Source organism: Talaromyces stipitatus, genomic scaffold (assembly GCF_000003125.1).
Source record: "Talaromyces stipitatus ATCC 10500 scf_1105507295517 genomic scaffold, whole genome shotgun sequence".
NCBI classification, from domain to species: domain Eukaryota; kingdom Fungi; phylum Ascomycota; class Eurotiomycetes; order Eurotiales; family Trichocomaceae; genus Talaromyces; species Talaromyces stipitatus.
The window spans coordinates 392,332-416,281 of NW_002990121.1; the positions used below are offsets into that span (position 1 = coordinate 392,332).

A 23,950-nucleotide genomic window follows, 5' to 3' on the forward strand; every position below is an offset into this window, starting at 1 on the left:
GCACAAGTTGATCTGGGAGGGTTTCTACTTTGTATGTCCGAGCATTGCCTCAAAAGGGTTAGAGAAAACAACAATTATTTTTCCGCTGATGCTGAGGAAAGAATCCGAGTCAAGCTCTTATGAGGCTCTGCAAAGTTGCACGACGCTCTTTTCAAGGAGCAGGGCTCTCAAAGACCTTTGAAGAAAACATTCAAGCGATGTGCTTCTGGTAGTTCAGCCCATCAATTTCCAATACTCACTTTATGATTTGATATAAATATAGGACTTGATTTTGGGAACAGACGTCGACTTGAAACTACTGTAGCCTAACAAAATCTAATACAAAGTTGAATTCTGTATTTTCAAGATATTTCGTCACTTAGTTCTCTGTCATCGTCAAAATGGACGCCGCAAGTTCATTTGGCATTGGAGAGCCTCTCTCTAACCCACCTGAGGCGAAGGTAGAGTACGTCAAAAGTCCAAGCTCTACTCCTATTCGTAAATCATTTTAGCCGCTCACTGATATCGTAGTATTGTCTTCGTGCACGATCTAGGTGGCCACCGGATCAACACATGGACCTTCGAGCAGCACAAGAGAATCCCATCGACTTTCTGGCCGAAAGCACTTCTACGAAAGACATGTAATACATCTCGCATACTATCATTCGGGTATAATTCGAGCTTCGAGTCCTTTTTTCCACCGTCTACGGACGATAAGAAGATTGACGACCACGCCACTGCGTTGCTGCAATGTCTCGAACAGCTGCGCAGTAACACCCAAACTGTAAGGATGAAAAATAGAACAACGATGGAGAGGCAAAAGATTTCAAGGAGCTAACGTCAAGCAGCTAGGCCGTCCGATCATATTCGTCGCTCATGGCCTCGGTGGGCTAGTATGTGCTCACGCATTGACCGACAAGCACGTTGCGAACAGGTCTCAGTACAAGCCTCTGGTCGACAGTACCCGCGGACTGGTATTTCTTGGCACACCGTTTGAGGGCTCAAATGAGGCTCAATGGGCCTCAGTCGCTCGCCACTTTGTCAAGCTGACGGGGCTCAACACAAAGCTCGACCACCTTGATAAGCGGTCTCAGAAGCTCATCAGCATCAACGGGACCTTTATTAAGTTCTTGCTTGAACGACTTCGCTCTACAGCTCCAGTTGAGATTGCGTGTTTCAACGAGGGTCTTCCGACATATTTTGAGGATGGGAGTTCCAAGGAGATCGTTTCCAAAAGCTCGGCAAAAATCCTCAACATTGAGCCGCAGCCAATCTCGGCTGATCACACTGATATGTGCAAGTTCTGGAATGCGTCCCAGGATGGTTACACGCGCATCACCAAAGTACTGGGCGACTGGATAAAGGCACTTGAACCACGTTCAGCCAAAGATAACGCGAAGGTTAGCACCTGCCTCCATTCACGTACCTCTCAAGAATAAATTTGCTGACGTCCGTCTAGCAGCCTTCAGTGGAAATGGGCGCCGTATACTACTCTGGGGAGATAAGAAATAACAGAGGAGTGTTGGCCGGAAATGTCCTCGGCACCACGTCGGATGCTGTTAAAATTACGGGCTCGGTGAGTTCTACATAACGCTCATTCAAACTTCGAGCCCAGCTGATTGTCTCCACAGTCCTATACCTTCGGTCCCACGACAAACGCAGCCGACGTGATGCGTGCTTTAGATGAGTGAGTTTAACGCTCGCTCAAACCCTGCTACTACGAGGACGAATCAGTTATAGGTCCCAAACCCCGATACTGGCAGCAAACGGAACCGTAAGAATTTGTAATACAAGTTGAAAGGAGCCCTATAGCTGTTTAACTCGCTACCATAACATTTACTTTTGAGAGCGCCTGATAGGATAGAAAAGTGTCGGTGCTATGGCAATATGAAGAAAATAGTGAACACATTCGTTAAGTTGACCATGCTGATATTAAATTATATTAGTATAGTTCTTGTCTCATGATTAGTATATGGTCTCTAGGCTTCTATTATTTTCTTGTCTTTCCATAGTTGCTATCGAAGAAGAGATAAACTGTCGCAATAAAATAAAGCCAGCCTAGAAAGGGAGAAAGAAAAAGAAAGAAATCCTTAGTAGCGAAAAAGGTTTTACGATAATTTTAAGCATCTACAATAAGTCTCATATATAGATCCTTTCCACAGTATCAGTGTATAATTCCACAAAGTAACGTTAACATTAAAGAAATTCATCAAGTATCCACAGCTGCAGAAATCGAATTCCAAATATAATATCAGTCTGTCCCGGTTAACAAATATTGCCTGAACTTAACATTCTCCTACCACAGCCGCTTCATATTAGCTACTTCCTTTATAGTACGACTTGCGACGCACGTTGCTCTCCTGTGTCCCTACCGAGGGTGTAGCTGCGTTGGACAGTTTTCCTCTCAGTGCCATCACTGTCATTCATATGTCGGAGACGGATTCCAGTCACTTCCATAGTAATTATTCTGGAGAAAAGTTAGCTTAGCCCAAGACTACATAACCGAAAACACTCACCGAACCTGTAATCCGAATGCCATCCTTTGCCGAAGCATAGGCATTTCCCATCACCACCCCCGAATTATTTGTAATGTTTCCCTGGTATTTGGTGTCACCTATATGGATAGAATATTGCTGAGCACTGGTTAACATCCCCTGTTTGATATGGTTGAGCGAGAGGGGAGGAAGCACTAACATGACCTTTATCCTCCGCCACCTCAATAGCCTTCTGGGTCCTCTGAAGATCTTGAACAGGAACGTATCCAAGAAGTTCTTTTGCATATGCAGCAGCTGTTGCAGCGGCATACCTTTGCCATCGATCATTCTTGTGGGAGTCTGCGTAATCACAAATACCTCTGATCACAATACATGGGAAATTATTCATCAGACCTGCGGCTTCCATTTCAAAGCAAATGCACTCTTTCCCGACATCCTTCAGGATTTCATCTCTGTATACAGAATCTTTGAAAAGCGTATTGCCGGAAGCGATGACACCGTAGTGGATCTGAGGTTCGGTTGAGTCGCGCTTCTCACGTAGTATTTCTTCATAAGGCTCTGTGGCCTTAAACAACCGATCATCTTCAAAACCTTGGTGCACATAGCCATTTTTGGAATTGGCCATTCTTGGATACTCTCTCGCCATTTGTGCAAGAAATTCTGGCACTTTGGAAGGTCTTCGCTCGTGCTCTGCCTGTAGCTTCGCCAACGCCTTGAGGAGAACCTCTGGCGGTCTGTTGAGAAAAGATCTGGACTCTCGCTGATTTCCGGATTTTGCTTTAAACAAATCGTATTGTATTACACCACCGTTATTTCCATGCGGTTGACTCACGGCAACATCCCCAAGTCTTATATCGAGGCCTTCGTCTGGCCTGGCAACACCCGCTCCGATTCCCACAAGCAGACCGATTCTGATTTGAGGGAAGGTGGAGAGCATAGGCAATGCAGTAGTAGCAGCGGATATTGTACCATAAACACCTGCTCCCAGTGATGCTATGACCACATTGTGCTCCCCAATTCGGCCCCAACTATATGCATTTGTGTCGTGAATAGGCTGAACCAGATCGAGTGGTTGTTCGTGTTCCTCATCAAGCATTGCAGTCGCTGCTACACGCTCTAGCGGAAGAGCGGTGATCCATCCAACTGTGTAAAGATTGCAGCTCTCCAAGGCCTTCAGCGGAGGCATGATTAATACTAATCCGAATAACCACTTTAGGAGAGTGAGAAATCAGAAACGGTTAGACAAGCCTTGGGCTTCGAAGGGCTTCGAAAATCAAACAAGTTAAGACGTGGGTCTCAGAAGAATGATGGATGTAGTAAATATTTTAAACAACAGAGGAGATAAAGAAAAAAAAAAAAAGAAAAAAAAAAAAAAAAAAAAAAACCGAAGTTAGTCTTGATGCATTAAGACCACATATTACCTTGGGCAGTCCATTTCTGCCTTGTTGCACTGCCCCCCTGCGATTGAGGTACACCCCTCCCAAAAGTGTCGAAGGCAAATATTTGTTGGCTTTGCAAGTAGTACCTATTGGCGGTGGTACCTCAGTCATGAAGCAGCCGCCGGCCGCTGCAGGGGAGGGAAGCTAAGGTGCTCGAGCATTGGTGCTTAATAGACCTACTGTGTGTACGGGAATCCCCAGGTGTTGAGTATCAACACCGGAATATTAGCTATTCCGGTTCCCTGGGGATATCCCCTTTACCTGCATGTAATTATCCTTCTCCTCCCTTTTTGGGGATCAGTCATAATATTCAAATAACATCAATATTATCAGGCTCATGGGCTCTTTGGAATAGCCTTACTGCGTAATCCTGTGCTTCGTGTTATCAGGACGTAGCTAAACCAACACCTACCTTGGTATTCGTCGAGGATATTGTCGACTATTTGTATCTATATATATAGAATATATGTAAAATGTAGAGTAGCCATCAAATGAGTTATCCAAACCCATTGCCTATAAGGGCTCTAGCAGGTGATATCAAGTGGCTAGACGACGAGAAAGCAGATCTACCTGGAGAAAGCAGAAATCTAATCGGGCTACATACAGAACTGGCATACAATACTACACGTCATACAACAAAGATCCTTTGCGCGCAATGGGCCTCAGTGTCCAAATCCAGTAGTCCTCGCCTCCAAACCCTAGGTATCCACGAGCACTACATAACAAGCTGACGGCCCGGCCCGAACCGCGTCACATCCATGCGTCTTCATTCGTTGCGGTAGATAGTTAACAAATGACACCAACAAGAACAAGTAGAAACTCGATATTATACTCCGTAAAGATATTTTGCTTGACGGAAAATATGTTGTACTGGTAATTTTTGCCGCACTTATGTGGAGACCCTAACTCATGCATGGTTCTGGAGACAATAGTACGTTTCTGTTTAATGAATTGCGGGTCATTTCACATCGATAAATGGTCCACTGAGATTCGAGCACAATCTAATATAACCTGTCAACGCATCCAATCGTGTCACCTCGAGCTGAGTCGGGTGGTATCATGAGCAAAAGCCCAAAGTGGGGATGATTCTGCGAATTATCGTTGGCGCGCGACGTCCCATGAGTAATAAGTAGGCTTATTCGATGATTTCGTGCAGGCGCAAAGTTGAATGTCAATGATTCTGCAATTACTGATACTTAAGTAATCTTTTGTACTTTGAGACACGTTCTCAAGTCTTCATACTTTTGTCGGCTATTTCGAGGTGTAACGAAAACTTGTTACGATTAGTGCGGTGACCCCCCTGGACGATGAGTCGGTTAGATCATGCGAATGTGGCTGGTTAATTCTGCTGCATTCTAAGCGCCGTAATTTAATGCCTTACCACACAAATTATCCAATCATACGGCGGGGAACAATAGCATGAAGCATGATTTCAAACAGGCAAGATACAAGCTCACTAGTAATCAGTTCCTGGGCTTCCTGCGCTGTAAGAGATCCTTTATGAGACATTTGAGCTCTAGATCTTTTACGCGTTTTCTTCTTCTTCTCATTTGCAGCGCGTAAATCATGTACTTCTTTCCGTACAATCAGAAGCTCATTTATGCTTATTTCGTAGGCTTTAGACATCCGGTTTATCGCTTGATCAACTAGCTCCAAGGGGCTTGTTATATGCTTATTAATCACTTCTTAATTGTAGTAATCTGGCGCTTAAATTAATGTGGATTTTGAGGTATTTATAAGCAGGAAGATTATGAATTGCTTGATTGACTTAGAGGGGGTGTTAGAGTTTCAAGTTAAACTATAAGCTTTTGATAAACATGCTCTGGATCAAGTGGCGCTAATCCAGTTGCTTTAAAGCCATTTTAAATATTCTCAGCTTTATATGCCATCGTACGAATCTCTAGAAAGGCTGTAAGAAAGTCATATTTATTAATATGATTGAATCCAAGCCGTACGCGCTGCTCAACAAGCCGTCCATATTGTCGTTTTAAAATAGAAAAGTAGCTCACGTCAAGAGGCTGTGAGAGATGTGATGAGTAAGCTAGCATGTAGATTGAGATAATATTATTCTCTACGCATATCCGATCAAATTGAGCTATCAAATGGCTTCCATGGCCATCAAGAATAAGCATTCGATATCTTCCTTTCGTACGATTTGTTGTATGAGGAATAAAATGCTTTTGAAGCTATCTAATCCTAATTTCATCTGTAGTCCAGCCATTCTTGCTAATATTAAGTCTCTAGTCCTGTGGAAGTGTCTCAAACCAGCCTTATTGATAATAGGTTGTTGCTTTAAAAATCACGTATGAGGGTAAACCCAATCCCGTAGAATTGACTGCTTCAATTGTTATTCACGGTTGTTAGGCTGTAGTAGGTAAGGCCTGCTATATTGATTGCTGCCTGTTATAACCTTTACAGTTGCGCAGAGACCTATAGCAAAGCTAGTCTTATCAAAGTTATATATATCTTTGGATAGGATCCCATATTCTTGTATAACGTCTCGTACGCGGTCAAAATGCTCTTGGATTATCTTGATATCCTCGCATTTTGCTCGCTCGTAGTTATATCTCCGTGAGAATCGTAGTTTAACTTCTGGGTGCCGGTTAACAAATCGATAAATCCACTTTTCACTAACATGCTCATTTCTGTGTTGAGAAAAAAGAAGATTAGCTATATCTTGTACGTACAGATTGAATTTTTCCATTCTTTAAATTGGATATAGCAAGTAAGATTCTGCTCTCTTGATCGCTTGAATTTTGTACATTTCCTGTACGATTTGGTGGCATGGTGACGCGCTGAAGTTGGTGTAAAAGAGAGATTTGAAATATTTTGAAGCGCTCGGATGGGGGCGGGCCGTGAGGTGTCCGATTACGTTATTTTTCTTTTCTGACATAATGCCAGCCGGCAAGTTCTAACGTTACCATCTTCTGGGATCAGCTCCTGTGACCCTTGTTTACAGCACACTGTTGGGCGTCGCCTTCGCCCTCGCCTATCACATCTTCTATTCCTCGCTAGACAAACACGACACCTCAAATGCGCAATAAAACATCATTGAAACTGAATATAGCGTATCTAGACAACAAATCGATATCTCTGCTGGTACGGTGCTTGCATATTTGACCCATTTTTGGTTGAGCTTCGCAGTGTTTACTGCGTTTCAGCAAGCAGCATGGGCAAGGTTGCGGCAACAATCAGAGTTTTTGAGCACGATTGATCATTTTTTGGAAATTTTGGATAATGGATTCTTATGCTTCTTGCCGTCGCTCTGGAGAAACTTTCAAGACGCGATGCTGGTGGCTATTGTGTATTGGTGAATATACTACTCTGGTTTTCCCGGATAGCTGTTCAGGAGGGATGGCAATTTCTGATCATCTCTCAACAGGCTCTTACCCGTCGCCTCTATTATCACACCTGCGACGCTGACCGTTCATATGATGAGAACTCTGAATACGCAAATAGAGCTAGTCCCTCAAGTTGATTTCAACTCTATGAACTTCGCCTATATTCCCGCTATCGATGGTTTGACGCCGAGGACTGGATATATAAGGACGCTCATTTACCATCATGTATTTAGTTCTTCATAGTTCTTTGACATAAGTCACTTGAATACAACAGTGAGAGTCAGCAAGGCATTCTAACTCGTACGGGCACCAGGATCTCTTCTATCTTAGTTCTGTTACCGTCCCAGTTATTGTCCATACTTCGTTACTTACCACTCGTCTCGCTCCATTGATCATTGGTCGGAACCTGTGCGAGGTTCAACTATCCTAACGTATCACGACGCACCGCTGTTAGAACTAAGGTGGATCCAGGTCCGTGACACAAACGTATGGATACTCTGATACCCTTTTCTTGCCCCACTGCCAAGGCCTTAGTCTGGAAACTTTAATGAGTCACCTGTTTTAGTTCTGACAAGCACAGGTGGAGCACGGCTCTATTCTAGTCCCACGGCCAAGGCCTTAGCGCAGATCAACTAGGTACTCCGTATAAGCTTAAATCGACTGGCCAATAATACTAAAGAGAATTGAACGTATTAGCGTCTAGAGGCTTGGCGCGGATGGACTATACAGGTTACGAACTAGGAGTAAAGGTCGGCAACACGGTGGCCATATGAAATTACCCATACTGGGTTGATAGCTTATATACAGAGGAGCGATTCATAAGTCATTGACAACGCTAGTAATTTTGGCAGGCCTGGCAGTAACGCTACTTACACGAATACTCTCAAATTGTATCAAATTGCATCAAATTGAAGCTGTTCAAATAGCTGTTAATAGAAAGAAAATGATAGACTCTTAGTATTTTATATGATATCCTCCCATTCTCAGTCTCCTAGATCCTGACGCGTGAGAGCTTGCCTTTCAACCGGTATCCTTTCCAGTTTCGACGCTTATCCTTCTCATTACGGCCCTCACAATGCTCATTCCCTCCTTCTAGTCGAATGACCTCCTGTACATGGCGAATAAGACGTTCGATCCAGTCCTGGATCTGCTTTTGAGGGAGATCATTCCAGGCCTTGATCCAAGCCACTTTTGCAGTCTTCTTATCACGAGGAGCCCCTCTTACTGTCGTTCGTCGCTTAAGCCAGATCCAGGTTGGCTCGATTGCATTTAGATCTGGCGAATTACCAGGCCAATCTAGCATCTTTTGAACATGATACTTGTCGTGTACTAATTGCTGATAGTGGTGACGGTGGGCAGGTGCACCATCCTCAAGGATAATGGTATTAGGTCTCTCCATCATACAGTCTCTTGCGAAAGGAATAAGTTTAGGGATAAGAACTTCCTGCCAAAACAATGTTAGTAGCTACAATAGGACCATTAAGGTATTCAGAGACCTTTACCTTTTGATATCGCCACCAATCAATTCCACCTTTAGATTCACGCATGAGCTTCCCATTCTTCTTATTCCAGCGCCAACGAGGAACTCGGCCAGGCGTTTTACCATTGCGCGGCCGGACACGGGCAAGAGCAGTATTCAACTCTCATTCAGTTTTCTTGATTGGCTCAAGCTCTTCATTTAGCTTAGCTATCTCTATATCTGTAAGCTTCTTGTCCTGTGCTGTCTCTGCTTCCCATATATGTATTGGTCCCTTCTTATTAGACAGGATTAGCAACCTGCAATTACAGGTAACAAGTAACAGGTCAAAAAAACCGGCAGAAACTAATCAGGTTAGCGTACTTTGGTATGCTAACCTCACCACCAAATAGAGATTATTGGTTGTACAATATATAACTTTGATAACTTCATCAAATTTCCTTAAGTCTCTCTACCATATGGCTTTAATCAAAGTACAGGAACAGATCTTTATTCTCATTATAATATTGACCTGTTATATCAGAAAATGGCGACAATTTTCTCACATAAAATGCTGCGCTATAAACAGTTTGATTATAGCTTCTTAGCATATTCGGATGCCACAATACGATCAATGCTACGGTTCGAAAATACTGTTCTAGGTAGCTGGTGCTTACTGATCAAAATATTAGATTCCAAAGGCATGAGATTCTCGAAATCCTACCTTATTTACGGCTTCAAGAGATAGTCTTCCGAGACCGATTAACTGCCTCACCAGAGCTTGCCTTCTCAATACTGCTTGCACGGCTCGCTTGGCCCCGAAGAAATGAAGATCTTGAAGTCTTTTTTGGTCGGTGGGAAACTTATATCTTGTTTGTTTTTGTTGGTTTAACTACGGTCCGTATCACGAAGCATAGACGGTAGTAAGGCGCGAACACGAAGCGGCCTAATGAGCCTGACAATATGAAGATATCTTGATTCCTAATATTGTGACTTATCCCCAAGAACGAGGTGTGTGTGTGTGTGTGTGTATATTTAACGGCCGTGGTTCGTGACTCGCACGCTTCCCACCGATCCCTCCTGGGACATAGGCCGCCGAGGGGTAAGCCTCGGGTTTCAGGTCCTATCAGATTTATGTACAAATAAGAGACTCTTTGGCGCATTTCCATAGCTGCCGTGGTCTTACAGGGAGGTCCACTTTGAGTGGGTTTTGGGTATTTGCCAGCTGCAATGGTCCGCCTACACTCCATGACCTATTACTCCACCACTATCATAACTGAACAGTAAGTTTTGCAGAGAGGGAAAGAGAGAAGAGAAATATAAAGGAAGAGTAGGGCTGTCTTAACTAGGTGCTAAGGAGAGGTTGGCGAGGGCAGATATCCTCAAAGAAGTGGGTCTCTGCTAGCGATGTGGCTAGCTTTTGTGCTCCTTAGCAGTGCCTAAGAGAAAAGAGATGACCTCAGAAGGGGGCCCAGGAGGACGAGGGGCTCGTCTCTTAGCTATATGACAGAAGAAGAAGTGCAGAGGTGCTTTTCGTGCTCCACATCGGCAGAGAAGATAAGCATCATCATGGTTAGAACGTTCATGGTAGTCTGCAAAGTCTCCATGACCAGTACGGGCCGCAATAACACGGCTGAGGTCAAGTCGGTTGAGTTGAAGCTCCCCAGGGCGCTTAGGGTAAGTGGTTATTTCTAGATCTTGATAACTCTGTGGTGCCACCTTAACTTAAATTCTGCCAGGCAGAAAAAAATTGATGCCTAATTCTGCCTCACAAGGCATCAATAAGGCATTCACAACCCACTAGTGGTCCTTCTTGGCATTACAAGCTCGTACAAACACCGTAAATCTGCTTCTCGCTTAGCTTAGGCCTCAAAAAAGATGATATATTTTTTAACATCATGTTTCTCACTGAAATCACATTGTATTTACGAAGAAAATGGAGCCTTGGATTTGTCGAGAAATTCTGCTTCGATTAATACTAATTTTGTTATACATTTTGATTCGAAGACGTCGCGCAATAAAACCAAAATTCGTCAATTTTTACACCAATTTCGAATTCTCCCTAGATGCATGGAACGACCATGCTGTCAAATTCTTTCTCCGGTAGCTCCAAGAAACCATATTATATGAGAAATATTAACAGATTACTTTCTAGATTTGATCGCACACAAATCTATGAGATATTGGAATACTTCATGTTAGAAAATGTCGAATACGGCCGTGGGCGCTACGCCCCTACACCAGAATTTGCTATATGTGCTATTCTTTATCACCTAGCCTGGCCTACAAGGCTTTACGAATCGCAGCTCCTATTTGGCCGCTCTGCCACATATATATCGGTCGTTTTGAAGCTTAATTTGAGATATCTAGCGGTTCGTTATAACCATATCCTTGACTGGCACCCTTCCTTGACGTATGAGCGCATGGCCACTCACGCCAGCAGCCTAGAAAGGGTCTCTAGGAGTGCCATACGGATTTGGGGGTTTATTGATGGCACTTTTCGTGAGATATGCCGACCAATCAGGGATCAGGAAATATTTTATAATGGCTATGGGGGTGCACATGGCATCAAATATCAAGGGATTGTGGCACCTGACGGCCTTATCCTTTCTCTTCACGGGCCTTTCCCCAGCTCCATGCACGATATTACCATGTATCGGTCCTGCGGGCTTCCCGAGAAGCTTCGTGAAATAATGAAACAACGAGAACAGCTATTTTTATATGGGGATATTGCCTACACCAGTTCTTTCCGAATTATTACTCCATACAAGGCCACGAGACCTCTTACGCGCGAGGAGAAGCGGCTCAATAAGGTGCTGTCAAGCGACCGGATAGGGATTGAGAATGCTTTTGGTAAGGTGGTCACCCAGTTCGCTACGACTCAATTTAGGCCCGATCAACGTGCCTTATTACAGCCTGTGGCTCTTCATTATCGAATATCTATTTTACTAACTAATATCCATACAATTTTCTATGGGAACGTGATTACTTCGCGCTATGGGATAAAGCCGCTGTCATTGAGGAGCTATTTGATTATTGGTACGTTGAATATCTTGAAATGTGCTCAATATAGCCGTTAACAAGCCCTCATGCCTTTCCAAGGATGCCTGATTTCGCTCGATTGATTCTTGATTTCTCCTAACAGCCTGCTCACTTTCTCTAACTATCTCTTGCGGAAGACGATATTGATCCTCAAGCTGGGTAATTCGCCTATTGTTTGACGAATCTTGAGCAATTGCCTCTCGAATTCCTGAAATTTCCGAAAGAATCGCCTCATCTGGATCAAATTGGGAGCTGCTGGGTGTTGAACTTCGTGTCCTGCGCCGCGATTTGCGCTCTTTACGTGCCTCCGAGGAGGATCTAGATATTGTTATGCCTTCAGATATACGCTGCATTATCTCGTCACGGTGCTGTAGATCTTGCTCCAATTCTTCATGACGTTCTTTGGCTTCTTGAGCCTTCAAACGTATATTCTCATCGACTTGGTCGAGTACAGTGATCATCTCGTCAACAAATGGCGTTATTTCCGTATATTCACCCACTGAATTGCCAGTCACGTGCTCCTTGAGATATTGGCGCCGGCTCTGCACAAGCTGCATGACCATTTTCTCACAGGATTGAGCTGAATATCTGCGCCTAGTCTGTTTTTCGAATCGCATGCTCACTTGTCTCCAATAACTAGTCTTTGTCTCAGTAACTAGGACAGTTTGATTCTCAACACAAATTTTGAGGAGCTCTAGGCGTTCCCAATCCTTGAGAGTTTGGCCTCGTCCGCCTCGAGCCGAGTCATCTAGTGCATATTGGATTAATACGGGATTACCCGGCACTGACGCTTGGGTTTGGCTTGAGAGCTCGGGGCCTTGAGGTGGATATTGGCCTAATCCCACAGGACCTTGTGGCAGGCTGGAGGGCATTGGGCCTTGAGACGTATATTGGCTCATATAAACGTTGGAATCATGGCTCGAGCCGAACCCGTGAGTGAGTGTCAAATCTTGCGATGGTTGTGTCATTTTTGCAAATTCAAAATATAGGTTGGAAGTATCTTTAGGAGAAAATTACATGGGAAGGTACTTGTGTGAAATGTTATGTTTTATTTTACAGGACTAGCTTTCTCAGGTAAAGATTGACGGTTCGTAGCGTCTAGTGCGGCTCTTGAAATGTTCAAGTCCCACGCCGAACGCTAGCTATATATAGTTTAGCTAGCCGTCATGTGATGCCAAGAAGGCCAAGACGGAAAATCTTACCGCCTACCACTACGAGCCTAGATTCGAAGTTCAAAGTTCAGGACCCACCCTGCGCAAAGTCTCTAGTCTCTAGTTGTCACTTGAGGTACATAAATGTGGAGTCCATATTAGTCAGCTCTTAGTCAGCCCTACCTACCGCCTTCCTAGTACGATACAAATGTGGAGTTGTTACTTGTAATTACAGGTTGCTAATCCTGTCTATTATGGTATGGAAAACCAACCTGGCCCCAAGAACGTGGCTGTGTACCTAGGTGGAAATCCTTCGCATATGATATTGCAATGAATCTATTTCTATAAGTCATCCTCATCTAGACTTCCGTTATCCAGTGTAATTACCTGGAAAACAAACGTCGCTAGCCCCTATGTATGCTCGGCTCAATAGAAATGGCAGTAGCATTAACAAGAATTGGAAAGTTAACACCAGAGATCCAACTCGCTCAAGCAATATCGGAGTTTGAAGCTATCTTGACGCTTGACGACAAATCAGTGTTGCGGAATCTGAAAAACAGACACCCTCCAGATGCAATTGACATTGTGAGGCTGACAGCTGAGATTGATCGGTCATCTCAATTCAGCAGAAAATGTGTTGGCACCCGCTTTAGCAATGTGCTTCGAGCGATTCAAGCATTTACTTCCGTTGGAGATATGGTTGTAGGGGGATCCCAAAATATGATGGCGAGTGGGCTGTGGGCATCGGTTCGATTTACTCTACAGCTAGCAACAAATCATGTCTCATTTCTAGAGAAGTTTTCGACCCTATTTATGGAGATTGGTCGGTCTGCCCCGCGCTATCAAGAGCTTGCTCTGGTATACCACCGGTCTTCTGATCTACAGAAAACAATTTGTGAATATTTCATCACTCTGGTACAACTATGCACCAAAGCCGTGCAATTCACTCGACGGAACGGTCTGAATCGACTTTTAGTCACCACCTTAAGGTCATTCGACTCGGAATTTGGAGATTCTATACAGAAGCTTGGGGCTCTTGGGAATGCAATCAAGGAAGAGGTTATATTTCTCTCAGCCAAGACCCAACAGGAAGAGGCCCGCGAGAACTCCATGTTTCGCTCGCTATTATTAGATAGATTCGATAAAAGTTCCGAGATGAGACGCAAGTTGGCAGCGAAGTTGTCACTGCTGGATGCATGCTCAGCATATGACTATGCATCGACGTGGCGGCGGATCAGGAAGAAAGGAAAAACGGCCTCATTGTCCGATTGCAACGAGTATATCACTTGGAGAGACAATCCAGGCGTCACCAACCCACTGATTTGCTTCGGTAAACTAGGATCAGGGAAATCTGTTTTCACAGCGAGTCTGATCGAAGATTTGCTTTTAAGTGTCCCCAAGGGAGCAACGGCCTACTTTGTATGTAGGCACGATGTGACTGAGTCATTGCAATCAAGGACGATTCTGGGGTCGCTCATACGACAATGGTTAGAGTTCATGGATTTGAAAGATATATTGGATGCTATGGATCAACGTGCCCAATTACTGCCACATACATTAAATCTCGATGAGCTAGTTTCGATGTGTCGCAAACTCTTATCTGCAAAGCTACAAGGAAAATCAATGTTTCTGGTTATTGATGGTCTTGATGACTGTGCGGAACGCGAAAAAAGGATTGTGATGCAGCACCTTCATGATTTTGCTGAAAACAGCACACTTCGATTATTCCTCACAACTAGATCGGAATTAGAGTTGACTTCGTCACTAGTCGATAAACATTTTCCGCGTCGATCTAAAATGCAAATCTCGTTGCAAGAAAACGACATCTCCGATTATGTCAATGATGAGCTCCAACGACGCTTGGAATCTGGTTCCCTCGCCCTCAATGACCCTAGGACAATCGTTGATATTCAGGATATATTGATAGCTAACGCTCATGGAATGTAAGGATACAGACCAAACACTCAGGACGTGCCTCTTCTCTAACAATCCCGACAGGTTCCTTTGGGTGGTGCTTCAGATAGACAGCATATGCAATGAGGAATCAGACGATGCTATCTTGACGGCATTGAGAGACTTACCACGAGATCTGCCTGCAGTGTACGATCGGATCTTGCATAGAAGTTCACTATCAACCTATAGCAAAAAGCTACTACAAATTATTTCTGCAGTATACCGACCCTTGACGTTATGGGAGCTTCGTGAGGCCCTCAGTGTAAGACCTGGGGATGATACTATGGATGAGAAAAAGTTCATCACCGACATACAAAAGACAATTTCATCCTGTGGTAGTCTGCTAGAGCTGGACGACGAGACTCTGACGGTCCACTTTGTTCATCCATCAGCCAAACAACACCTTTTATATCCTGATACGGCACACACTTCTAATTTATCAATACGATTCAGCAACGTGGAGGCGAGTTGTTTAATGGGTGGTATATGCGTTACATATCTGAACTGGGGCGTCTTTGAGAGTCAACTTACGTCTCGTCATACACCATGGCAGATAAGCGGGTCCGACGCAGTGTCTGCCTCAGTTAAATTTCCTTTGCGATCTGCCAGTGTTTCGAGGAAAGTTGCTCAAATGTACCTGAAAAGAACTCTGAGATTATCTTCATCCACTAGTGCTTCTTCATTCGATTTCAAAGGAGCACTCATGGAGGCATATTCTGGTAAAGACAAGAAGCAGCCTGTCGAAGAATTCTTCTTTCTGTCCTATGCCGTCAAGTACTGGCTTGAGCACTCTGGGAAACTGAATAACTCGATGGGAAGAGTTTGGACTCTGTGGCAGAAGCTGGTTAATAACCCTCCATCAATCATAACCAGTTTCCCTTGGGACGAGTCCGATGATCATGTTTATCTCCATGCCCAGATGCGGCGAGCACAATGGGCGTTTGACAACCGCCATCAGGCTCTTGTTTTGTTCTTAATGAAGAACGACAAAGAATCTTACTTAAGATTGGTCGAGCTGATTGAAGAGACGGCTTTGGCACAACAGTTAAAGGGAGATTGGGAAATAGCTACAGATATCCGCCACAATATCGTCGAGTCTCTAGCATCCGCATTTGCCGCCGCTCCTTTAGACGTGTTAAGAGCCACATGGAATTTGGCTCTATCATATCAGGCCACGGAAGGAAATGAAGAAATGTTAGAGTCATTGCTTACGGATTTCTTGCTTAAGCTAAAAATGGACTACAGTCCATTCATTGACAGCATACTGGACACTTCGGCAGCTTTTCAAAGGGCACGAAATCATACTCGTCATAAAGCAATCGCGGAGCAAACATTGAATTTGGCATATTCAATGAGTTCAAGACTGCTCGGGAATCGTGATGTTAACACACTACGATTGCGGCACGATATTGAACATTTTGAAGAGAGGCATGCAAAGAGTCTCGCATTGTAATTTCATTAATCACGTATTACTTACATACGATATGACATTAGGTATAAACGCATGCAAAAAGGTACCAGTTGATGTCACAACACCAGTATTAATCTATTTATGGTACTTTCGGCAACAGACACGCAAGGCCTAATATAATCATAGATAGATTCCGCCGCGATATGTCTATGCTTGAGTTGAACCAGGATTCTTTGTAACAACCAGCGAGCTTGACGTTCTCGTTACAATGTATTCAATACCTTCACGACACCGTGGCAAATGTGCGGATACTCGTTGTGGCGAATGGGTGGATGGACCTCGGCTGTTGTTAGATTGTACGTAACAATATCTAACGGTATATCTCAACGTAACTACCTGAGAGGAGGGAAGGGGGGTTGGGGTTGAGGGTGTGTTTCTTCAATTTTCACTGTGTAGATTGATGTTCGGGTTCGAGTTCCTGTTCCAATCTTCCTGTTGCAATCGCGTAGTCGACTACTGCATGGACGGCTTTCGTATCTGGTTTCCATTGATCTGTATCCGAGCGAGATTTTCCGCCTAAGAAGAAGGATAGATTTCCTCGTCTTGACTCTGTGCATTGGTTCATACCTCCTCTCATCGTTGTCCATTTCGTGCAGCGGAATAGAAAGTGTTCCACTGTCTCGCTTGCTTGGCCGCAGGCGCAAAGATCGGACTCTGCTGCGCCTATCTTGTTCAAATAGCTATTTAGCCTTGTCATTCCTGTCCGAAGCTGGGCTAGGATTTCTGCCTCTCTCCAGTTCATTCCATCGTATAAGGTTCTTGTATGTTTTCCTGGAAGAGCTATATCCATAGCTTTTGAGTATTTCCCAACATCTGCAGGGAGAATCCATTCTTGTTGTCGTTCCGCAAGGGTGAGTCTAAGAGCGGTCGATCTAGCTTGGAATGGTTGCTTCTCTGGTAGACGTTCTATGTCTGTTGATTTTCGTGCTTCAGCTTTTGCTCGTTGTTTCAAGTTGATGTCTGTGTGCGCTGGGATCCAAATTGCATTAACCGTGTTTCTTCGCTGTTGTAAGATCTGAATCTATTTATTTATCTGCTGGATGGTTTCTTGGCCAGATTGTTGCCGGGGTTGGCTGATTGCTGCTAATGCGGATCTGTTGCTAGTCAGGATGGATATCCATCTCTGGCATGTCTCAGGCGGGATACGTTCCAGGGCGGCTTTCATCGCTTCTAACTCTGCTGTATAAGGATTTTGCTCCGTCCTTTTACCTAAGGTGATAGAGTAGCTGGACATGTTGTTCTCGTTGTTGCCCGCTTGAGTGTCTCTTATACAACCCCCAATGCCCACAATCCCCGATCTGCTGGATGCGGTTGTAGCAATTAGAATGCCAACTGCCTTATGAGCAATCTCAATGGCTTTCTCCCCATCTTTTTTACATATCGTTAGTATCCGGCCTGTCCACGGTGGTAATGTGAATGCCTGGATAGTTTCTATCCGCTCAGATTTTGTTGCTTCTAGTGGCTGAGCTATCCTCTGCAAAGGAGACCTAAATCTTCGGGTTGTAATAGTTCTCAGTTTCCTCAGTGGGTTCGATTTGGGTAGGGTCTGTATGTCGATCCATAGCTTCGTAGCTTTCTCCATGTGTCGGTTATGGAAAGGTTGAATGCCTACTTCTGCTTTAGCCACTGCAGTTGCAACTGTCCGAAAGGCTTTTGTGATTACAATAGCCCCCTGTTTCTGCATTCTATTTAAGTGCTGAGTTCCTTTTACTCCACTGGCATGCATCTAGACACTAGAGGCATAATCTGCCGCTGGTGCCACTGTTGCCTTGAATAGTTGTCTTGCGGTCCGTGGGGATATCATCTTTAGCCTTCTCAGCGCCATGGCTGCCGCGAGTCCTTTGGTAGCGGCGTTGATAATATGTTCCTTAAAGCGCAGTTATGAATCCATTACTACCCCCAGGATCTTTGCCTGCTCTTTTGGGTCAACTGGCTTTCCCTTGACCATGAATGTAGCGCTGCTTGACCAATCTATACTTCAAGTGAAGTGTACAATGGCTGTCTTTTCGCATTCAAATGTAGCTCCACTTCGTTTCTCCCAGTCGAGGGCCCTGTTAATTATGGCCTCAATGCCAGGTCGATTAGCCTTAGCAGTTAGGCCTGTTACCCAGGCTGTATAGTCATTCACAAAGGTGATGGAGCCTCCGGAGGCACTGATCCTATGTTACACTAGGTCCGCACAGTATTGGAGATAGTAGCGACCCTTGTGGTAAGCCTGCTTGTGGTAATTCTTGTTGTTCATTTGGTAACCCGTTGACCACAATAGTTGCTGTGCGCTTAGAACAAAAAGCATCTATCCACCAAACTATATATTCCGGTATCTCTCTTGCCTTGAGTCTCTGAAGTAGCCTTTCTTGTAGACTCCATTGTATGCGCCTTGCACATTGAAACTGACCATACTAAGCACTCTCTTGTTCCTTCAGGTCTTGTAAATCTCTTCCTGGAGCAGTAGCAACGCTTGTTCTGCAGAGCGCCTCCTCCTTGCTTCAAAATGGTTTGTTGGCAATAGGCTAAACGCTTCGACGGCATATAATATTCTCTCTGTGACAGCCGCTTCAAGTATTTTACCTAGTGCTGAGAGCAACGATATAGATCTCCACGATTTGGCTAGCGCGTAGTTATCCTTTTCAGGCTTTTTGAGTGGTATAATCTTAGTGTTCCGCCATTGGGAAGGGATCTCACTATCTTGAAGCGATATTTGAAAGATGAGAAACACCCTATCTTTAACCACTGGCCAAAGCTGCTTCTACACTATTGCTGGCAGGCCATCTTCTCTAGGTGCTTTCCATAGTTTGACTTCAAACACTTTCCACTCGATCTCCTCTATAGTTAGGTCTGGCATGTGGACTGACTCCCTTTATTATTGAGATCCCTCATCCTCAATCCTTATTGATAGTGGTGGGAAGAATGTAGCAAGTAGCTCCTCAGCCTATTCCATTTTGTCTTTGGTAGTAGATCCATCTAGCCACATCAATGGTGGTATTTTATCGCCAAATGAGCTGCCACTGGGCTTTAGGTACTTAGTTGCCTGCCATATATTAGTGTAATCAGCAAGGAAGTCTTCCTAGTGTGCCTTCTTCTATTTCTAGATTGCATCATAATATTCCTTTGCTGCACCTTTGGCCTGTTGTTCCAGCTCAGGATTTGCATATCCCCTTCTATGTTGAGATCTAGCTTGATTTCTCCAGTAAGTGTGTATTTGGCGAAGTTGTATTAGATCTGTTGTCCACCACCGCTTAGCATATAGTGAGGGCTTTGCTCTTGGTGTTAGTTCTAGGACTACTTTTATGACAACTGTTATTAGGCGGTCTGTCTGCTCTTGTACTGAGCCATCTAGAGGAACCACCTGTAGATTGGCGGCTACTTTAGATCTAATTTCTGTCCAAGGCGCATTCTTAAAGAGTAGTCTCTCATTGACTGGTCAATCTAGAACTGATATATCAAACTTCGTCTCAATTACTTAATGGTCTAATCCATGGTTTGTATAGTGTATATAACACTATACCATCTCTTCTACTAGTTCTATTGATGCTAGTACCAAGTTGATTGTTGTCTCCCTGTCCTCTACTTGCCATGTTTTCATGCCTCTAGGTAGGAGGCTGTAGAGAGAGTTTTCGCTCATATAGTTAACTAGATCATCGGCCTCCCCTTGTCTCGCAGAAGATATCTGATCTCCTCCCCAGAGTTGGTCGTGCCTGTTGAAGTCTCCCATTATCAACACATCTGTCCGTGTTCCACCCCTACTCCGGATATCTGCCACTAGGCTGCATAGAAATCTAATAGTGGATCTTAATGCCTCTTCGCTGTTGCCCTTCACATAGACCGACACCACTAGAACTACCTGGTCTGGGAGTCGTAGTGTCGCGGCCATTAGATCTGGTGATGCCACCGGGATCTGTTCTGCCTCAATGTCACTCCAAACCCATAGCATACTCTGGATTGGCCATCTTCCTTCATGTCTTTCCATAGGTATTATCTTTGTCCAGTAGCTGTGTCCCATCGGGCTTGTCACAACTGTATCCTCAATTATCCATGCATATGGCTTAGATACTGCTACCACCCCATAGTCTCTAATTTTGTCATCATTTATTAAGCTTTGCTATATCATATCTCTTTTACCCACGTTAAGTTGTAGAACGTGAAATAATTTATGTATTAGACTGCAAGAGGCGTACTCGGCAGTTACTGCTGAATGACTCATGAGGTTCTCTACAAAGAACACATTTTAGGACTGCAGCCTGGCAAGTACTATGGTGATGTCCCTTATTTGCACATTTAGCGCAGGTCTGAGTCTTCTTATAGGAAAAGGCCTTATGCTCTATCTCTTGACAGTTGTAGCATTGAGCCAGTCCTGCTCATGGTTCAAAGAGTCGAGTGTATGCTGATTCTCCAGCAATGTCAAAATATTGATCTCTCAATAACCGTTTAGCGTCGCTTCCTCTCGTGACATATACCACCATAGATCCATATGCCTTATTGGAGTCCTTCTTACTGAGCCAGGAAATCTTAGCAATATTAACATTATTCTCCTTTCCTAGAGCCTCAGCTGCTCCTGGTAGGGTGTTCCCATCTGCATCTAGGACTGCTGTTCGATTGGCATTGTCGATTTTAACTGGGTAGAGCTGGTCTCGTAGCACCCTCAATCCTGGTATGCTTAGCTTTAGGGTAGCCTCTTTGACCCGCTGGATCTCATCCTCATGTCTGCAAATAACTCTGATTCGGGCTGTATTTTTAGGGTCCCTGACCACTGCTGCGCAACGCCAGTTCTTTGTTTCTTTGTTCCCTCGCATCTCTTTCTTAATCATCTGTCTAATCCCAACTATCTGGGTTTTGGCCTTATCTTCACCATTAACTTGGGATGTGTCGATTGTGCAAAATAATGTATTGGTAAACGTGGGTGGCCTAATGGCGCATCCTGCTGGTGACCAGATTGGCTGTCCAATACAGCTGCGTATGTTTCCTTGACTGGGGTATTTGCGATAGTGTCTAGCTGTTCCCGGAGGTGCTTGCATTCGTCTGCAGACTGGTTTTGGATAGCTTCCACCTGGGTCTGCAGTACTTTAATTATGCTGCTCTGCCCTCAGATCATTTTGGACTGTTCTTTAATCATCTTTTCTTGTTTGCAAAGGGTTTCTTTCAGCCCTTTAACCTCTAGATAGGTGCTTTCCAGATACTAGCATATCTTTTTGAGCATGTCTTTGCTTCCGTCTTTAGCGCTTTGTTTCTCCTCAATGAGGCTAGCTGCCTTCTTTACCGCTGTCACTTCTGTTTGAGTTGTTGATTTCTTAGAGGTTTAACGGTGCTGGTGTTGTCGGTGCTGCCTGTGGCCTCTCGGGCCCTTGTTGAGGGTGTTATAACGCGTCCCGAACGCGTTGTTGTCGTCGGCTCCTCCACCATCGCGTCCGCCATCACCAGCTTAGCTCCTATGATAGAGCTGGGTTAAGAGCCAGGCTGGTACGTAACTAGACACCTATGGGGGCGTAATAGGCTTTCCTTTTAACCCCTATTCGGTGGATTCCTCTGCTAAGTGTGTAGCTCGCTCTGATTGGCCGGATCGTTTAGCTAATCCAACAGCTGTCTAACTAACTAACGTAATTCCCAAGCGAACCGCCCACCCAAGCGACCCGCCCACCTCCCCGAAAAATAACTCTCTATATTGATTTCTCATATTTCAACGCGTCAAAATGCCACCAATTCGCAAGAAAGATCCCTTAAAATCTGCTCAGATAGAGGGAAAGATCCAGTTAGCTATTTCTGATTTGAAAAATGGAAGAATTTCCAATATTCGTGAAGCTACAAGGATTTATGATATTCCTTGTACGACTCTCCGAGATCGACTCAAAGGCATTGAATATAAAGGTGAAAAGCGCGCCAACCACCATAAATTGACTCAATCTGAGGAGGATTCACTTGTCAAATGGGTTCTTGATTTAGATCGACGTGGATTACCTCCCCGACATTCTCTTGTACGAGAAATGGTCAATTATCTTCTACAACAACATGGAAAATCACAAGTTGGAAAAAACTGGGTGACCAATCTGATTAAACGCCGTCCGGAGATTGATTCCAAATTCGCAAGGAAATATAACTATGAACGTGCCAAATGTGAAGATCCAAAGATAATTCAAGAACATTTTGACCGCGTACGAGCTGCTATATCTGAGTATGGAATCTTACCAGAAGATATCTATAACTTTGATGAGACTGGCTTTGCTATGGGACTCTGTGCATCTGCGAAGGTTATTACTGGAAGCGATCGATATGCTCAGCCAAAGCTTTTACAGCCTGGAAATCGAGAATGGGTGACTGCAATTGAAGCAACAAATTCAACTGGTTGGGCGTTACCTTCGTACATTATTTTCAAAGCAAAGAAAAACGTACGATTAGGTTGGTTTGAGGATCTTCCAGATGATTGGAGAATCAATATTAGCGATAATGGTTGGACAACAGATCAAATAGGATTAGAATGGCTTAAAACCCATTTTATTCCTAATATTAATGATCGTACAATGGGAAAATACCGAATGTTGATTCTTGATGGCCATGGAAGCCATTTGACTCCAGAATTTGATCGTACATGCACTGAGAATAATATTATTCCAATCTGCATGCCACCTCATTCTTCGCATCTATTACAGCCTCTTGATGTTGGCTGTTTTGCAGTTTTAAAACGGTATTATGGGCAGGTTGTTGAGCAACGAATGAGGCTTGGATTCAATCATATCGACAAAATGGACTTTTTAACAGCATTTCCACAGGCTCGTACAGTGGCATATAAAGCTCAATCTATTCAGAATAGCTTCGAAGCCACTGGATTAGTGCCTTTCAATCCAGATCGAGTTCTTCAATATCTTAATATTCAATTGAAGACTCCAACCCCCCCTCCAAGTCGATCAAGCAATACAGCATCATCCTGCTTACAAACACCTCAAAATATACGCCAATTTGTACGCCAGTCAACTACAATCAATAAACATATAAATGAGCGCACAGGAAATCAGAATCAAGAAATCAACCAGGCAGTTATACGGTTGTCAAAAGCCTACGAAATACTAGCGAATGATACTTTACTCGTACGGAAAGAAAACCATGATTTACGAGCTGCGAATGAAAAAGAGAAGCAAAAACGCCAAAAATCTAAGAAACAGATATCTATTGAGCATGGGATTACTAGTGAAGAAGCTCAAGCGCTTGTACAAGGTCAGGTTGAGGCATCTCAAGCTGTTACGGCTGCTCCAGTTGAGCCGGAGCTCCCAGCTTCTCAAGCAGTCGTACGCCGCCAATTTCGCTGCAGTGGTTGTGGTGTTGAAGGACATAAAATTAATCGATGTCCTAATCGTACTACTAATTAATTTTTTGTATATAATTTGTATGTGATTAAGAAATTGTGATTTGAAATCAATATAGAGAGTTATTTTTCGGGGAGGTGGGCGGGTCGCTTGGGTGGGCGGTTCGCTTGGGAATTACGTTAACATAACTAGTTAACTTATAACTTAAACATAATCAATAAGCGAGTTGGCCACTTTCCGCGAAAACGCGCTCTATATTGATTCTACATAATTCAACACGTCAATATGCCACTAATGCGCAATAAAAATTCAAAAAATTCAGCTGAACAAGAGG

General features: G+C 44.0%; 7 protein-coding genes across 7 annotated transcripts, besides 7 other annotated features; 4 read left to right on the top strand and 3 right to left on the bottom strand.

Annotated features, from left to right (window-relative positions):
• Window positions 1-380: 380 nt before the first annotated feature.
• TSTA_001540 (ribonuclease p/mrp subunit, putative) lies at window positions 381-1,907 on the top strand (the record flags this gene model as incomplete). Its single annotated transcript, XM_002487692.1, has 5 exons — window positions 381-445; window positions 511-763; window positions 828-1,379; window positions 1,439-1,555; window positions 1,611-1,907. The coding sequence occupies 5 exons, from the start codon at window positions 381-383 to the stop codon at window positions 1,668-1,670; spliced, it is 1,047 nt and encodes a 348-aa protein (XP_002487737.1). The 3' UTR covers window positions 1,671-1,907.
• Window positions 1,908-2,135: 228 nt separating this feature from the next.
• TSTA_001550 (uncharacterized protein) lies at window positions 2,136-3,817 on the bottom strand. The gene is made up of 3 exons (XM_002487693.1): window positions 2,674-3,817; window positions 2,496-2,612; window positions 2,136-2,446 (listed from the first exon to the last, which is right to left on the bottom strand). The coding sequence occupies exons 1-3, from the start codon at window positions 3,658-3,660 to the stop codon at window positions 2,399-2,401; spliced, it is 1,152 nt and encodes a 383-aa protein (XP_002487738.1). The 5' UTR covers window positions 3,661-3,817; the 3' UTR covers window positions 2,136-2,398.
• Window positions 3,818-3,858: a microsatellite.
• A 1,869-nt stretch (window positions 3,859-5,727) lies between these two features.
• Window positions 5,728-6,258: a mobile genetic element.
• Window positions 6,259-6,263: 5 nt separating this feature from the next.
• Window positions 6,264-6,656: a mobile genetic element.
• A 1,589-nt stretch (window positions 6,657-8,245) lies between these two features.
• Window positions 8,246-8,801, bottom strand: TSTA_001560 (uncharacterized protein; the record flags this gene model as incomplete). The annotated part of the gene is made up of 2 exons (XM_002487694.1): window positions 8,246-8,698; window positions 8,757-8,801. 2 exons carry the CDS (start codon window positions 8,799-8,801, stop codon window positions 8,246-8,248), a joined length of 498 nt encoding a protein of 165 aa, XP_002487739.1.
• Window positions 8,339-8,701: a mobile genetic element.
• A 920-nt stretch (window positions 8,802-9,721) lies between the features above and the next one.
• Window positions 9,722-9,741: a microsatellite.
• Window positions 9,742-10,791: 1,050 nt separating this feature from the next.
• Window positions 10,792-11,662, top strand: TSTA_001570 (uncharacterized protein; the record flags this gene model as incomplete). Its single annotated transcript, XM_002487695.1, has 2 exons — window positions 10,792-11,563; window positions 11,601-11,662. 2 exons carry the CDS (start codon window positions 10,792-10,794, stop codon window positions 11,660-11,662), a joined length of 834 nt encoding a protein of 277 aa, XP_002487740.1.
• A 211-nt stretch (window positions 11,663-11,873) lies between these two features.
• On the bottom strand, window positions 11,874-12,720 carry TSTA_001580 (uncharacterized protein; the record flags this gene model as incomplete). The annotated part of the gene is made up of 2 exons (XM_002487696.1): window positions 11,874-12,070; window positions 12,099-12,720. The coding sequence occupies 2 exons, from the start codon at window positions 12,718-12,720 to the stop codon at window positions 11,874-11,876; spliced, it is 819 nt and encodes a 272-aa protein (XP_002487741.1).
• Window positions 12,721-13,338: 618 nt separating this feature from the next.
• Window positions 13,339-16,309, top strand: TSTA_001590 (NACHT domain protein; the record flags this gene model as incomplete). The annotated part of the gene is made up of 2 exons (XM_002487697.1): window positions 13,339-14,846; window positions 14,902-16,309. The coding sequence occupies 2 exons, from the start codon at window positions 13,339-13,341 to the stop codon at window positions 16,307-16,309; spliced, it is 2,916 nt and encodes a 971-aa protein (XP_002487742.1).
• Window positions 16,310-16,919: 610 nt separating this feature from the next.
• Window positions 16,920-20,387: a mobile genetic element.
• Window positions 20,388-22,011: 1,624 nt separating this feature from the next.
• On the top strand, window positions 22,012-23,794 carry TSTA_001600 (uncharacterized protein; the record flags this gene model as incomplete). Its single annotated transcript, XM_002487698.1, has 2 exons — window positions 22,012-22,660; window positions 22,715-23,794. 2 exons carry the CDS (start codon window positions 22,012-22,014, stop codon window positions 23,677-23,679), a joined length of 1,614 nt encoding a protein of 537 aa, XP_002487743.1. The 3' UTR covers window positions 23,680-23,794.
• Window positions 22,057-23,544: a mobile genetic element.
• Window positions 23,795-23,950: the final 156 nt, after the last annotated feature.